Source organism: Calypte anna, chromosome 11 (genome assembly GCF_003957555.1).
Source record: "Calypte anna isolate BGI_N300 chromosome 11, bCalAnn1_v1.p, whole genome shotgun sequence".
Lineage (NCBI taxonomy): Eukaryota > Metazoa > Chordata > Aves > Apodiformes > Trochilidae > Calypte > Calypte anna.
Window position 1 is genome coordinate 1,133,247 of NC_044257.1, and position 12,698 is coordinate 1,145,944.

Genomic DNA, 12,698 nt, shown 5'->3' on the forward strand with positions numbered 1-12,698 from the left:
GGAAGGAAGGATCAGCAGCTGGGAGGCTTCAATCACAGGGTGCTGCTTCTCAGCTTCTTATGGGCTTCCCCACCAGATCCCAGGCATGATCCTGAGCCAGCTGGCAAGAAGGCTTCAGGGTGGGCAGGACTCACCCACCTGTAGCCAAGTCTTTGGGTGTAACCCTCGTGAACTTCATAGAAGCACAGAATGGGTTGGGACCTTAAAACTCATCCAGTCCCAACCCCCTGCATGGGCAGGGACACCTCCCACCAGCCCAGCTTGCTCCAAGCCCCATCCAACCTGGACTTGGACACTGCCAGGGATGGGGCAGCCACAGCTTCCTTGGGCAACCTGGGCCAGGGGCTCAGCACCCTTACAGGGAAGAATTTCTTCCTCATGTCCAACCTCAATCTCCCTCTTCAAGTTTTAACCCATTTCCCCTTGTCCTCTCCCTACACACCTGTGTCCAAAGCCCTCCCCCAACTTCCAGGACTTGACTGCACTACTCTCCAGTAGGATGAAGAAGCAGGGTGGAGCTATCTGGAGAGGTTCCAGCTCCACCCAAGCTTCCTCCAAGCCCCTCAGACAGGATAAAATTTCCCATTACCTGACTCCTATGTCTCCTGTGTTCTGCAGGAGGACCCGCTGGCAGGTGTAGCTGTGCTGCACCACTGCTCCAAAGCTGAGGTGTTCCTGGTCCAAGCTGAGCTGGATGCCCTGGCAGGAGCCCCTCACCATGAAGAGGGAGTGCACCAGCCCTTTGTACTGCAGCACCACCTCCTCAGTGAAGGGGGGGATGCGGCACTTTGGGGAGAAGGTCACCTCCACTCTGCAGCTGTCCCCTTTGGGCTTCAGGCTCAGGTTGCTGGTGGGGTTCAAGCTGAGAACCTGCACAAAGAAAGCAGCAGAGAGTGCTTTACCCAGCAGCTTGTCCTGGTTCGGGCTAGGATAAAGGGGATTTTCTCTCTTGTCCTTTTGCTTTCAGCTCAGTCTCTTGTCAGCAGCTGCACTTGCTGAAATTCACAGCAAGTTTCTCAGGCAGTGGCTGCTCCTGGGACTGATAACTCCATGGTTATAGTTACAGCCAGAGCCTGGTGTGCAGAGCCAGGGACACTGCTCAGCTCTGAGGAACAGTTTGCCCTCCAGAAGGAATAAAGAGGTCCCACCTGCAGCCTCCTTTGGGGAGGAACAGACAAGAGAGATGCCAGAACTGACCAAACAGAGGATTCCATCCCATACACCTCAGACTCAGGAGAAATTGGAGGCATCAGGAGGGTCAAACCCCTTCCTGCTTCCCCTTCTTCCCCTCTCCCTCTTTGCTTCAGCATCCTGGGAGGATTCTGTCTGTTCCTCTGCCTGTGCTCCTGATCCATTCCAGCCTGGATCTGTGTGTTCCTGCCTCCAGCTCCCAACTCCTGCTGAGCCCAGGATTCCAGCCTGGACTTTCCCAGGGCTGCCCTGCAGCCTCAGTGGGGATGGGAGAGTTATTGGGGGAGAGGGGGGAGGAACCTGGGATCAATTTCCCTGTATATTTGTATAGATTTAGTAATTTTTCCTATTTATCATTCCTGTTTCATTAAAGCTGTGCAGTTTAGTTTCCAACCCATCAGTCTCTCTCCCTTATTCTCTCTCCTTTCTTTATCAGGGAGGAGAGAGAGATTAATAGAGAGCAGCTGTCACTCAGTTTAATTGCTGGGCCAGTGTTAAACCCTGACACAGCTGAGCTGGGGCTCCTCCATCACTGGAGAGTCTTCTGTTTCCTTCTCTGTCCCCATCAGCATTGGCCCAAATCCATTGATTCCTTGGCTTGCATCCCTAGGGATTAAAGGTGTTCTCCTGGGATGTATCCACCTCGCTGTGCCAAGGCTGGACTCCATCTTCCAAAGGGATTTCAAGTGAGCTCCAAGTGAGTGGCAACTCGTGGTCTATCAAGATTTCCTTTCCATACCTAATACACACGGCCAGCTCCTAACACAGGCAGCTCCAACAGGAGACTTCCAGCTGTGAGGGAAGCTGGACTCAGCTCTGGTGAGGCCACACCTCGAGTACTGAGTCCAGTCCTGGGCCCCTCAGCCCCTCAGGAAGGAGCTTGAGGTGCTGGAGCAGGTCCAGAGAAGAGCAAGGAGGCTGTGAAGGGATCCAGCAGAATTGCTGTGAGGAAGGGCTGAGGGAGCTGGGGGTGTTGAGGCTGGAGAAGAGGAGGCTCAGGGGAGACCTCATCACTCTCTCCAACTCCCTGAAAGGAGGTTGGAGCCAGGGGGGGGTTGGGCTCTTTTCCCAGGCAACTCTCAGCAAGACAAGAGGGCAGGGTCTCAAGTTGTGCCAGGGGAGGTTTAGGTTGGAGATGAGAAAGAATTTCTTTCTGGAGAGGGTGATCAGGCATTGGAATGGGCTGCCCAGGGAAGTAGTGGATTCTCCGTGTCTGGAGATCTTTCCAAAGAGCCTGGATGTGGCACTGAGTGCCATGGGCTGGGAACCACGGGGGGAGTGGATCAAGGGTTGGACTTGATGAGCTCTGAGCTCCCTTCCAACCCAGCCAGTTCTATGATTCCATGAGGGGACTCCTGACACCTGAAGCATCCATCTGCTGGCAGAGCATTCCCAGCAGGAAGGACAACATGATCCAGGGAGGACAGGACAGCCAACATTTGTCACCAGCTCCCACCTCCCCCCCGGAGCAGTTGTGCAGAGCAGGAAGGGCCCTTACCCCATCCTCCTGCAGCTCTGGCATGGTGCTCATGAGGCTGAGGTGGAAGGTGAGAGGGGCAGCACTGTGGTTGGCGATGGTGACAAATTTCCTCACGGTCTGACCGATGGAAATGGCTCCCAGCTTCACAACCTTCCCTGGGGGCTCCACAACCTCAACCTGAGGAAAGAGGGATTAATGGAATGGGAGAGGGGAAAGGGAAAGGGAAGGGGTAGGGGAAGGAAAAGAGAAAAGAAAAGAGATTAGAAAAAAATAAAGAAAAGAGAAGAGAAGAGAAGAGAAGAGAAGAGAAGAGAAGAGAAGAGAAGAGAAGAGAAGAGAAGAGAAGAAAAAATAAAATAAGAAATGAAAAAGGAAAAGAAGAAAAGAAGAAAAGATAAAAGAAAAAATAAAATAAAGAGAAGAAAAGATAAAAAAGATAAAAGAAAAAATAATATAAGAAAAAAGAAAATAAGAGAAGAGAAAATATAAAATAGAGAGAAGAAAAAAGAAAAGATAAAAAAGAAAATAAAAGAGAAGAGAATAGAAAAGAAAAAATAAAATAAAGAAAAGAGAAGATAAAAAAGATAAAAGAAGAAAAAATGAAATAAGAAAAGAAAAAAGAAAATAAGAGAAGGAAAGAGAAAAATAAAATAGAGAGAAGAAAAAAGAAAAGATAAGAAAGAAAATAGAAGGGAAGAGAAGAAAAAAGAAAAAATAAAATAAAGAAAAGAGAAGAAAAGGATAAAAAAAAAATAAAATAAAGAAGAGAGAAGAGAAGAAAAGAAAAAATAAAAGAAAAAATAAAATAGAGAGAAGAAAGAGAAGATAGAAGAAGAAAAAATAAAATAAAGGGAATAAAAGATAAAAAAAGATAAAAGAAGAAAAAATAAAAAAAAGAAAAAAGAAAAGAGAAGAAAAGAAAAGATTGAAAAAGATAAAATAAAATAAAGAAAAAGGAAAATAAGAGAAGAAAAGAAAAGCTAAAAGAAGAAAAAATGAAGAAGAGAGAAGGAAGGCACCAGTGGGTTGCTGCCCCCTGCAGGGCTGTGACTTGGGTCCCATCTCACCTTCATTTCCGTGCCCCTTCCTCGGACCTCAACAGTCTCCTTGCACAGGTTGTTGATTTCAAAAGGGATCAGCTCCCTGTAAGCTCCCACCTCACTTGGGCAGAACGTGATGGGCACCTCCACTGCCCCTCCTGGGCCCAGGACATAGCCTGTGAAATCCACCTCCAGGTACGTGGTGTTGCTGAACAAGCAGCTCAAACTGGCAAAAAAAACCCCCAAAAACAGAGCAAAGAGGAGCAGAGGTGTCACGAGCCTGTGTGTGCTCAGACAGCACCATCAGGGCTGCTTTAGCCCCCTTCCTGCCTCCTTTTCCCTTCAGGTTCTCACCCAGAGGGATCATGAGATGTGGAATGTGGTAAGGAAGGGTGGGAAGAGTGGGGAAAACTCACCTGACATCCTTGTCTGACTTGTTGGTGATGACAAGGGTCTGCTGGGCAGGGGGCATCCCAGCACTGTGGATGAAGCAGGCTCCAAAGTTGAGTTTGGTGGTGGAGAAGTGGACAGTGGGCACTACCACGGTGGCCAGGAACATGCAGGTGAAGGTGGGCCCCTTGCTGATCTGGTGGGGAAAGAAAAAAAAAAAAGATGGGAATCACAACCAGGAGCACCAGAGGTGGCTGAGGAACAGGAATCACAGAATCATAGAATGGGCTGGGTTGGAAGGGAGCTCAGAGCTCATCAAGTCCAACCCTTGATCCACTCCCCCCGTGGTTCCCAGCCCATGGCACTCAGTGCCACATCCAGGCTCTTTGGAAAGATCTCCAGACACGGAGAATCCACTACTTCCCTGGGCAGCCCATTCCAATGCCTGAGCACCCTCTCCAGAAAGAAATTCTTTCTAATCTCCAACCTAAACCTCCCCTGGCACAACTTGAGACCCTGCCCTCTTGTCTTGCTGAGAGTTGCCTGGGAAAAGAGCCCAACCCCCCCTGGCTCCAACCTCCTTTCAGGGAGTTGCCAGAGAGTGATGAGGTCTCCCCTGAGCCTCCTCTTCTCCAGCCTCAACACCCCCAGCTCCCTCAGCCCTTCCTCACAGCAATTCTGCTGGATCCCTTCACAGCCTCCTTGCTCTTCTCTGGACCTGCTCCAGCACCTCAAGCTCCTTCCTGAACTTCCTGAGGGGCCCAGAACTGGACACAGGACTCAAGCTGTGGCCTCCCCAGAGCTGAGCACAGGGGCAGAATCCCTTCCTGGACCTGCTGGCCACGCTGTTCCTGAGCCAGCCCAGGATGCCATTGGCCTTCTTGGCCACCTGGGCACACTGCTGGCTCCTCTTCAGCTTCCTGGCAATCCAGACTCCCAGGTCCCTTTCTGCCACTCTGTGCCCAGCCTGGAGCTCCCCATGGGGCTGTTGTGGCCAAAGTGCAGGACCCGGCACTTGGAATGATGAAACCACTGGGATCATCCCAAATCTCCAGTCTGTCCAGGTCCCTCTGCAGAGCCCCAGGATGGGGACAGCTGGCTGCAGCAACAGTGAGGAAAAGCAAGTGCCAAAGGACCACAGAATGGGAATAAAATGTGGAAGGCTTGGTCTGAAGGAGAAAGGTTTTTGGGGGTCACATCTCTGCTTTCTGCAGCCATGTGCTGGCCAGACCTTTCTGAGCTGTGGGAGCCTCCTCATCTGGGGTCACTTTCTCAAAAGAGGGGCAGAGAGGGCCTGGGGGTTATGTCCTGCCACAGAAGTGCTTCCCAAAGTGACCAAAATACTTCTGAAAATCTCTAAGAGCCAGCATATACCAAGAGCCAGTTTTCCGGAGCTGCCGGGCCCTTCATTTCAGCAGCAGGAGCCTCTTCACCTCCTTCAGGCTCTAAGCAGGGGGAGCTCAGGCTGCAGCACAGGGCAGGGAAGGTCCCATGTTACCCCCTGGTCCCTCACCTGCAGTGTCAGCTCCACACCTTTCAAAGAACACATCTTCTCAGGGTGAAAAGTCAGCTGGGTCTCCACCTCCCCCTCTGCCTCCACCATCCCCGTCCAAGGGGTGACAGTCAGGGTCTGCTTAGAGGCTGGGGGGGCACTCAGCTCCCACAGGAAGGTGAAGCTGACCTTGCCCTTGTTGCAGATGCTGAAGGTGAGCTTGACGTTCTCATTTTGCTGCACCTGTGGGGAGAAGGCAGTGAACCAGAGGCTGGAGAACTCCCAGCCCACCCACTGCTCCTTCCCAATGCACTCCTAAGTCTTCCCAGCCAGCTGCTGACAGATCCATCTCAGAACTTTCCTCCTTGTACAAAGGTGGCCAAGGCTCAGTCTTGCAGAGCTCTGTGGGGGCAAACTGCTCACAGAAGCAGAGCTGCTCACCTCCTTGAAATCAATGACATTGATCTGCTGGGCACTGAGCTCGGTGACACAACTGTCCCTGTCCTCACACCTGACACACACGTTCATGCTGTAGCCAGTGGCCTTGATGTTCAAGGAGAGGGGCTGGGTCTTCCTCTTGACATTGCACTTGAGGTTGAAGACCACCTCTCCTTCCAGTGTTGGTGTGAAGCTGATTGTCAGGGGAAACCTGGAGAGAGAAGAGCCACAGGAACTGCTGCAGGAGGGGCTCTGACTGGGACAAACCAACATTCAGCATCTTTTAAGCCACAGCAAAGCTGCCTGGAGCTTGATGATCCCAGAGGTCTTTTCCAGCCTCAATAATTCTCTGATTCTGTAAAGAATTCTTACACCCAGGCAAACCATGAGTGGGATCCAGGGTGGATCAGCAGAGGAGGAGCTGGTGATCTTATACACTGCCTGAACTTGTGACTGCAGACTGCAAGGAAAGAGCATCCATTTTCTGACATGGGATCCTGCAAAACCCAGCCTGCAACTTCCCTGTGGTGGCTGCAGTGCTGCTGGGTGGCTGCGATGCTCTTTTTTGCACAGACTACATTGTTCCCTAAAGGAACCCCTGGAAGAGAGGAGAACTTGCACACTTAGGGCCTCCAATGCTTTTGCCATCAAAACCAGCAGATCCAAAGCCTGAATTTCTCCAGGAAGGAGGCTTAAAAGACAGGGAAAACCCCACCACTTGATGGAGAAACCTGCAGTTTCCTGGTGTCACCTTGGGAAGGAATGAAACAAGGCAAATGTGTGCTCCTGCTGAGAGTCCCCTGGTGACAGAGGAGGGGAGGAAGCCTCAAAAGCAAAAGGCCAGAGCACATGGGAGAGGGAATCTGTGAGCCCTGTTACCTTGAGAGAGGAGCAATGAAGCCTTCCATGGGCTCTATTTTGAGGGAGGAGTTGCATCCCTCAGAGAAGAGAGAGTTTTCTCTGAAAGCAAAGCTGAAGGCTTCCTTCTCACTGTTGATTAAGTAGATAGTCTGGTGCACCTCATGCCCTGGGGAGAGGACAAAGCAGCTGCTGAAAACCTTTTGCTTCTCTGGCCACTGGGCCACCAGTAGCCACTGCACTCCTGCTTGCCGGCCAAGCCCAGCAGAGCTCTGCCACCATGGAAACCTGCTTCTGAGCCCCAGAATCCTGTGCATTACCCCCAAATCCCTGCTTGGAAGCATCTCCACCCACACACCATGTTCCTCACTTGTTTTCCTTCCTTTCTCTCTCCTTTCCCAGCTTGCCAGGAGCTGGGTTATCTGCTCACAGGTGCCTGCCAGGAGCTGGGTTATCTGCTCACAGGTGCCTGCTTTGGTTTCCAGCTTCCTTGCTGGAGCAATGTGAGTGCTGGGCCCCACCTGAGGATGTCACCAAAGTGCTCACCAATTAAAAGCATCTGGAAGTTGAGGTGGGACCTGTCCAGATGGACAAGGGGGTCGCTGGCAGTGCCCACCAAGAGGAAAGGGAGAGCAATGTTCTGCTCAGGGATTGCAAAGGTCCAGAAGGATTCTGTGATGTCCAGGTGCCGAGGGATGAAGTCAAACTTCATCTGTGGGAGGAAGAGGTAAAGGGGGGGTTGTTGCTGCTCTTGGCAGGGTAAGAGGAGGGTGGAGCAGACAGTACCACCAAGAAACCCCAGGAACCTCCAGCTGACCTTGCTGGGAGATCAGAGATGGCTGCTGCACCACTGATAACCCAACAGCATGGAGTGTGGAGTACAGGGGGAGAGCAGGTTCATCTGCCAGCTCAGTTACACTGCCCAGAGGCTGCTTCCTGATCTTGGCAAGCTCACAGCGAGCTGGGATGCTCAGGAAGTGGAGACACAGCTGGTGACAAACTGGCACACAGGTGTGTACTGAATTTACCTTCTCCATTTCCTGCACTCACCTCTGCTTTTCCCCCTGGCTGGAGTTGGCCCCTGTCTGTGAGGCAGAAGAAAGCCATGTGGTCTGGTGGGGCTTCAGTGTCCAGGCAAGTCCACTGGAAGGAGTACATGGAACTGGTTGGGTTCATGATCATGAAGGTCCTAGGGACACAAAGCAAACAGGAGTGCTAAGGTGGTGCTGGGACATTAAGGACTTTGTCCTGTAGCAGACACCAGGCACTGCCAGTCCTGGACACCATCTGGAAGGAGTTATGTGGCACAGGGTAACAACACCAGGAGCACAAACATTTCACCTGCTTCCTAAGGGTCCTGCTTGTGAGCTGGGTGGCTACAGACTAAATGGCCCCAGAAGGGATACAGCCAAACTCTTGCATGCTAAAATGGTTAAGAAAGTGGTCAGATCAAGTACTGTAAGACTCCTTTGGAAGATGGTACCCCCTGCACCTATGTCTGAGTGGTATTTCAAAGAAACAAGAATGTTCCAAGGGTGCTCTTCAAAGGGACAACATTTGTATTGGCCACAAAGCCCAGGCTGGGTGGATTTGGGCCTTCCAGACTGACCCACACCTTCATGAAGAAAGAGACAAAGAGAAGAGGAAACCTGGGCAGTTGGTCTTCAGTGAGCAGCTCATTCCAGCCTGGAACAAGTTGGTGGCAAAGTGATGGTTCAGATGTGCCATGGGGCTTGGTCAAGTAGCTGGAGAGGCCTCTGGTTAACAGAGGTGTGAGGAGGAGGAGAAGCCCTGGCGACACCCACCTCTGGTTCCTGCCACCCACTCCCACTGCTGCAAACTCCACCACTCGTGTGCTGAGATCAAACGTTGCCCCCTTTGGTCCCCTCAGCTCTGGGTCACGTCTCTGGGCAGTGATGTAGTCAGAGTCTTCCAGTTCAAAGTGACAGTGTGACATCAGGCTTCTCCCCTTCACAGCCACCTCTGGGCTCCTCTCATTTGGCTGCAGGTTGGGAATACTGGGGAGGGATACAACACCTATGAGCAAGGATAATATTTCCAGCCAAGCAACTACTTGGGCAGCACCACAGTGTTTGCATCCTGCTGGGACAGAGGGGTTGGGCTGGATCATCCCTAAAGGTCCCTCCCAACCCCTGCCATGCTGTGATTCTGTGATCCTCTCTCTGTGCAAGCACTGAGCAGCACATGAAAAGAGAGGCAGAAGAGGTGAAACAGCAGAAATGGGAACAGTTCATGTGTCCAGAGAGCAACCCCAGCACCCAGGTTCCTGTGTTATAGATAAGGCCATGCTGGTCTGATAAGGAAGCACAGCCAGGGACTGGCCAGCCCCTCAACAGCCTTTCTGGTTCCCTCAATCCAGATTTTGCAACCCTTCAGGAGCTTAATATTTCATGTAATGTCTCTTCCCAGTGTCTCCATCCCAAGGGCAGATGATCCTCTTCCTTTGCTCCTGCATGTTGGATGTTTCCGCTGCCTCCATGGGTGCTGCTGCTCCCAGGTCTGCACTCCCACCCCCCACCCCCCCCAGAGCTCTCACTGGGACCACCCAGGTAAAAGTTTCCTACCTGCAGAGCATGGAGCTCTCAAAATCCCCCACACAGACTGGAGAGAACTTCATCTGGAAGAGCTGCTCCTGGCCAGCAGGGATGGTGCCACTGCAGGGCTCCACAGAGAACACTGGGGTGGCACTGATGGTGTTGAGAGAGGAGCTCAGGGAGGGAGAATCATTCCCTGGAGGATCCGGCTGGCTGGAACCACGGCTGCAGGGGAGCCTCACAGTGGCACCAGAAGAGGAGGAGAGGAAATCCTCTGTGGGAAGGAAGAGGGAGAGCAGGACAGCTTTGTTCAAGAAGTCTCCCTGCACCAGGGAAGAGCCCACACCTCAGCCCACAGGGGAGGGAATTAAGCACATTCAGAGAGCCAAGGACTTCAGGTGAGCTTCCCCAACTGGACCATCAAGCATGTGCTAGGAAACACCAGTGCTGCAGCTCTCCTCACTCCTGCTCCTCAGGAGACCCCTTGGTCCCCCTCCTCCTGTTTTCCTGGGATCCACACTGCTCACCAGGAGACACAACCACACCACAGGGTGTGGATCCTGGCAGGGAACACTCTGTGCCCAAGGCAGGAGGGGGAATTTTGGGCAGTGACTGCACCATCAACATTCCCAGGCTCAGGGACTTCTCCAAGAGGTGTCCTGGTGTCCCCCTTCCCACCTGGCTCTCCCTTGGGCCATGCTCAGCTCCTGCACGAGTGTCAGGAGAGTCTCAAAGGCAGAGAGGAGGCAAGGAGAAAGTCTCCAGGTAGAGCTGGGAAGATGCTGATGGAAGTGGAGGATGAAAAAACAACTCATGTTTTTTGGGGAAGTGGCACAGTCTGGTCCCCAAGCCCTCAGCTACCAAGTGAAACACCTCAGACACCCCAGCTGCCACTGCCTTACCATCCAGAGCAGGTGGGAGCTGCTCCCCAGTACAGTTCACTGCCTTTTCATCCTTCACAACCTCTCTCCAAGTGTATTCCAGGGCCACATTCCCTGTATTGGACAGCTTGAAACTGAAAGGCAAGGAGAAGGCAGAAAAAGTCCAATAAATACAAAGCAAGTAGAGAAGTTAACACTGCAGGGCAGGGTCCTGGCAGCCTTTTCTTTATGCTGAGCAGTGGTTTTTTCTCATGACAACCCTGTCATGTCTAGGTCACTGCCCTGGGCTGCCCCAAGACAAAGTATTTCCAAGTTTGGATGTGAATGAAGAAAGGGCAGACATTAAGGAGACTTAATCCAAGGGGCTTATTCTGGTTTGGTGTCTCTGTTTGACATGAGTTTGACTGCAAAATTCATTCTTGAGCAGCTGAGGAGATGCCTGAGAGCAGAACCATGGCTGCAGGGAGGCACAGCACAGAACTGGAACAGGACATCTGGGCAGGGTGGCAGCCACCATCTCCTGCTTGGCTTTGTGTGCAGATGTGTGGGCCCCAGCACCCAGCAAGGCTTTGGAAAGGGTAACAACACAATAAACAATTTGTTTGAAGGGATTAAGAACAGTTGAGACTCAAGATAAAGCCCTAGAGGGGAGCTGGGTCTGTTCAGATCTCCACAGGGTGAGCTCCAGGCCCTGGGATGTGCCAGGAATACGTGTGGAAGCTGGAAGCTCAGACCCAGCAGGCAGCAGCACCCCCTCCAAAGCTGATCAGGAGAGGTTTATTAAACCTCTGGAACAAGGAGAGGTTTATTAAGTGGCCAAGTGACAAACATGCCAGTGTCACCTTTGCTGGCACAGGACCATGAGTAGAAGGACAAGCAGAGGCCACTGAAGAGCCCAGATGCTGGGTGAGCCCTGGGCAAAGGCAGCGCCCACCACTCACCTGGATCTCCTTGTCTGGAAGAGCAGGGTTGGTTTGAACTGAATTGAGTCCATGTCCAGCTTGAACTCAGCATAGTCAACAACAGCACTGAGGAGAAGCTCCACATCCCAGCTGCTCTGCCCCAGGATGGTGTGAGCTGGTTCTGGGTCTGTCTTGATCACCTTCAAAAAGGAAGAGGGAAAAATCACTGAGCAGAGCCCAGAAAGCCAGACTGAGCAGTGAGCCTTTTGGCCTTCAAAATCAGCCCCATCCAGGGGCCAGGAAGAACCATTCCCACTCATTTTCCTGGAAAGATGCTGAAATGTGACCCTTCCAATAGAGTATTTGTTTCTACCTCCTGCTCAAAGCAATCACCACCACCATTGCAATGCCCCCCTGGGGACTATGGCTGGGTACCAGTCCTTGTGGTTCAGTCCTGGGGAGGGTCCAGTCCCTTTCCTGGTCCCCTGTAAATCCAGCAGCCCTCAAATTTGGGATTAAGTTCTCCTGGATGGAGAACCCCAGGAAGGAGCAAACTTAGAAAGCACATTTTCCTTCTTGTCTTGGGAGAAAGTGCTTTCCAGATGTCACACCTGGGGCAGCAGCCACACTCTTGAGGTCTGGGAATGAGCATATTGGGATGGGAATGAACTCACTAGGAAAATCCCTGACTCGTGCTGCTTTGATTGGGAAGAAGTTTGGTTTGCAAGCCTTACAATGGTTCAGAAGCTGGGGAAGAACTGTCACCCAAGTTAAAGAGCTTGGCAATAATGACAGTAAAAGTAAAAGCTTCCAGAAATGACACTTCCCCAGACTCCTGCATGACCTGGGCTGTCATTAATGAGATCTCCCACCTGACACAGATCACAACCCAAATCTCTGGTATTGCTCTAGAGAGAGTTCAGAGCTCACCTACTCTGTGCTGCTGGGGCACAGAGCACACCTGGAAGAGCACAAGTGTTGCTCTCCACTTCAAAACAGGAGACACTGCAGTGGATTTAACTCCTTGTTGTTGAAAAGGCACTGACTGAACCAGCTGAAGAGATTTTAACACCATAAAACACCTTACCACAAAATGTGACCCTGCCCATCAACACAGCCTGCAACCCTTTGGCTTTCAGCACAGCCCCATAGCTTGCACATCTCCTGGCAAAATGATTTCCCCATCTTGTGTGAGTGTAGCAGGGCACTGTGCAACCACCTCTTCCCTAAAATGCACTGCTGGTTCAATTCATGGCTGGATTCCCCCTCTGTTGGGTCCAGTTCTGGAGTCCCCAGCAGCAGAAGGACACAGAGCTCCTGGAAGGTGTCCAGAGCAGAGGCACTGAAATGCTCAGAGGGCTGAGCACCTCCCTGGGAAGCCAGGCTGAGGGATTTGGGTTGTTCAGCCTGGAGAAGAGGAGGCTCCCAGGTGAGCTCAGAGCAACCTTCCAATATCTGAAGGGGCTACAAG

At 51.8% G+C, this 12,698-nt stretch overlaps 1 protein-coding gene across 1 annotated transcript in view; it reads right to left on the reverse strand.

Moving 5' to 3' along the window:
- HYDIN (HYDIN axonemal central pair apparatus protein) overlaps window positions 1–12,698 on the reverse strand; it is a 152,317-nt gene that overhangs the window by 5,633 nt on the left and 133,986 nt on the right. The window contains exons 65-77 of the mRNA XM_030457986.1: window positions 11,267–11,427; window positions 10,347–10,459; window positions 9,475–9,718; window positions 8,695–8,907; window positions 7,940–8,078; window positions 7,436–7,601; window positions 6,911–7,058; window positions 6,035–6,242; window positions 5,615–5,836; window positions 4,128–4,297; window positions 3,739–3,937; window positions 2,690–2,848; window positions 590–870 (exon numbers count right to left, since the gene is read on the reverse strand). Of these exons, the coding sequence (XP_030313846.1) occupies window positions 590–870; window positions 2,690–2,848; window positions 3,739–3,937; window positions 4,128–4,297; window positions 5,615–5,836; window positions 6,035–6,242; window positions 6,911–7,058; window positions 7,436–7,601; window positions 7,940–8,078; window positions 8,695–8,907; window positions 9,475–9,718; window positions 10,347–10,459; window positions 11,267–11,427 (2,423 nt within the window). The remainder of the gene's footprint in view (window positions 1–589; window positions 871–2,689; window positions 2,849–3,738; window positions 3,938–4,127; window positions 4,298–5,614; window positions 5,837–6,034; window positions 6,243–6,910; window positions 7,059–7,435; window positions 7,602–7,939; window positions 8,079–8,694; window positions 8,908–9,474; window positions 9,719–10,346; window positions 10,460–11,266; window positions 11,428–12,698) is intronic.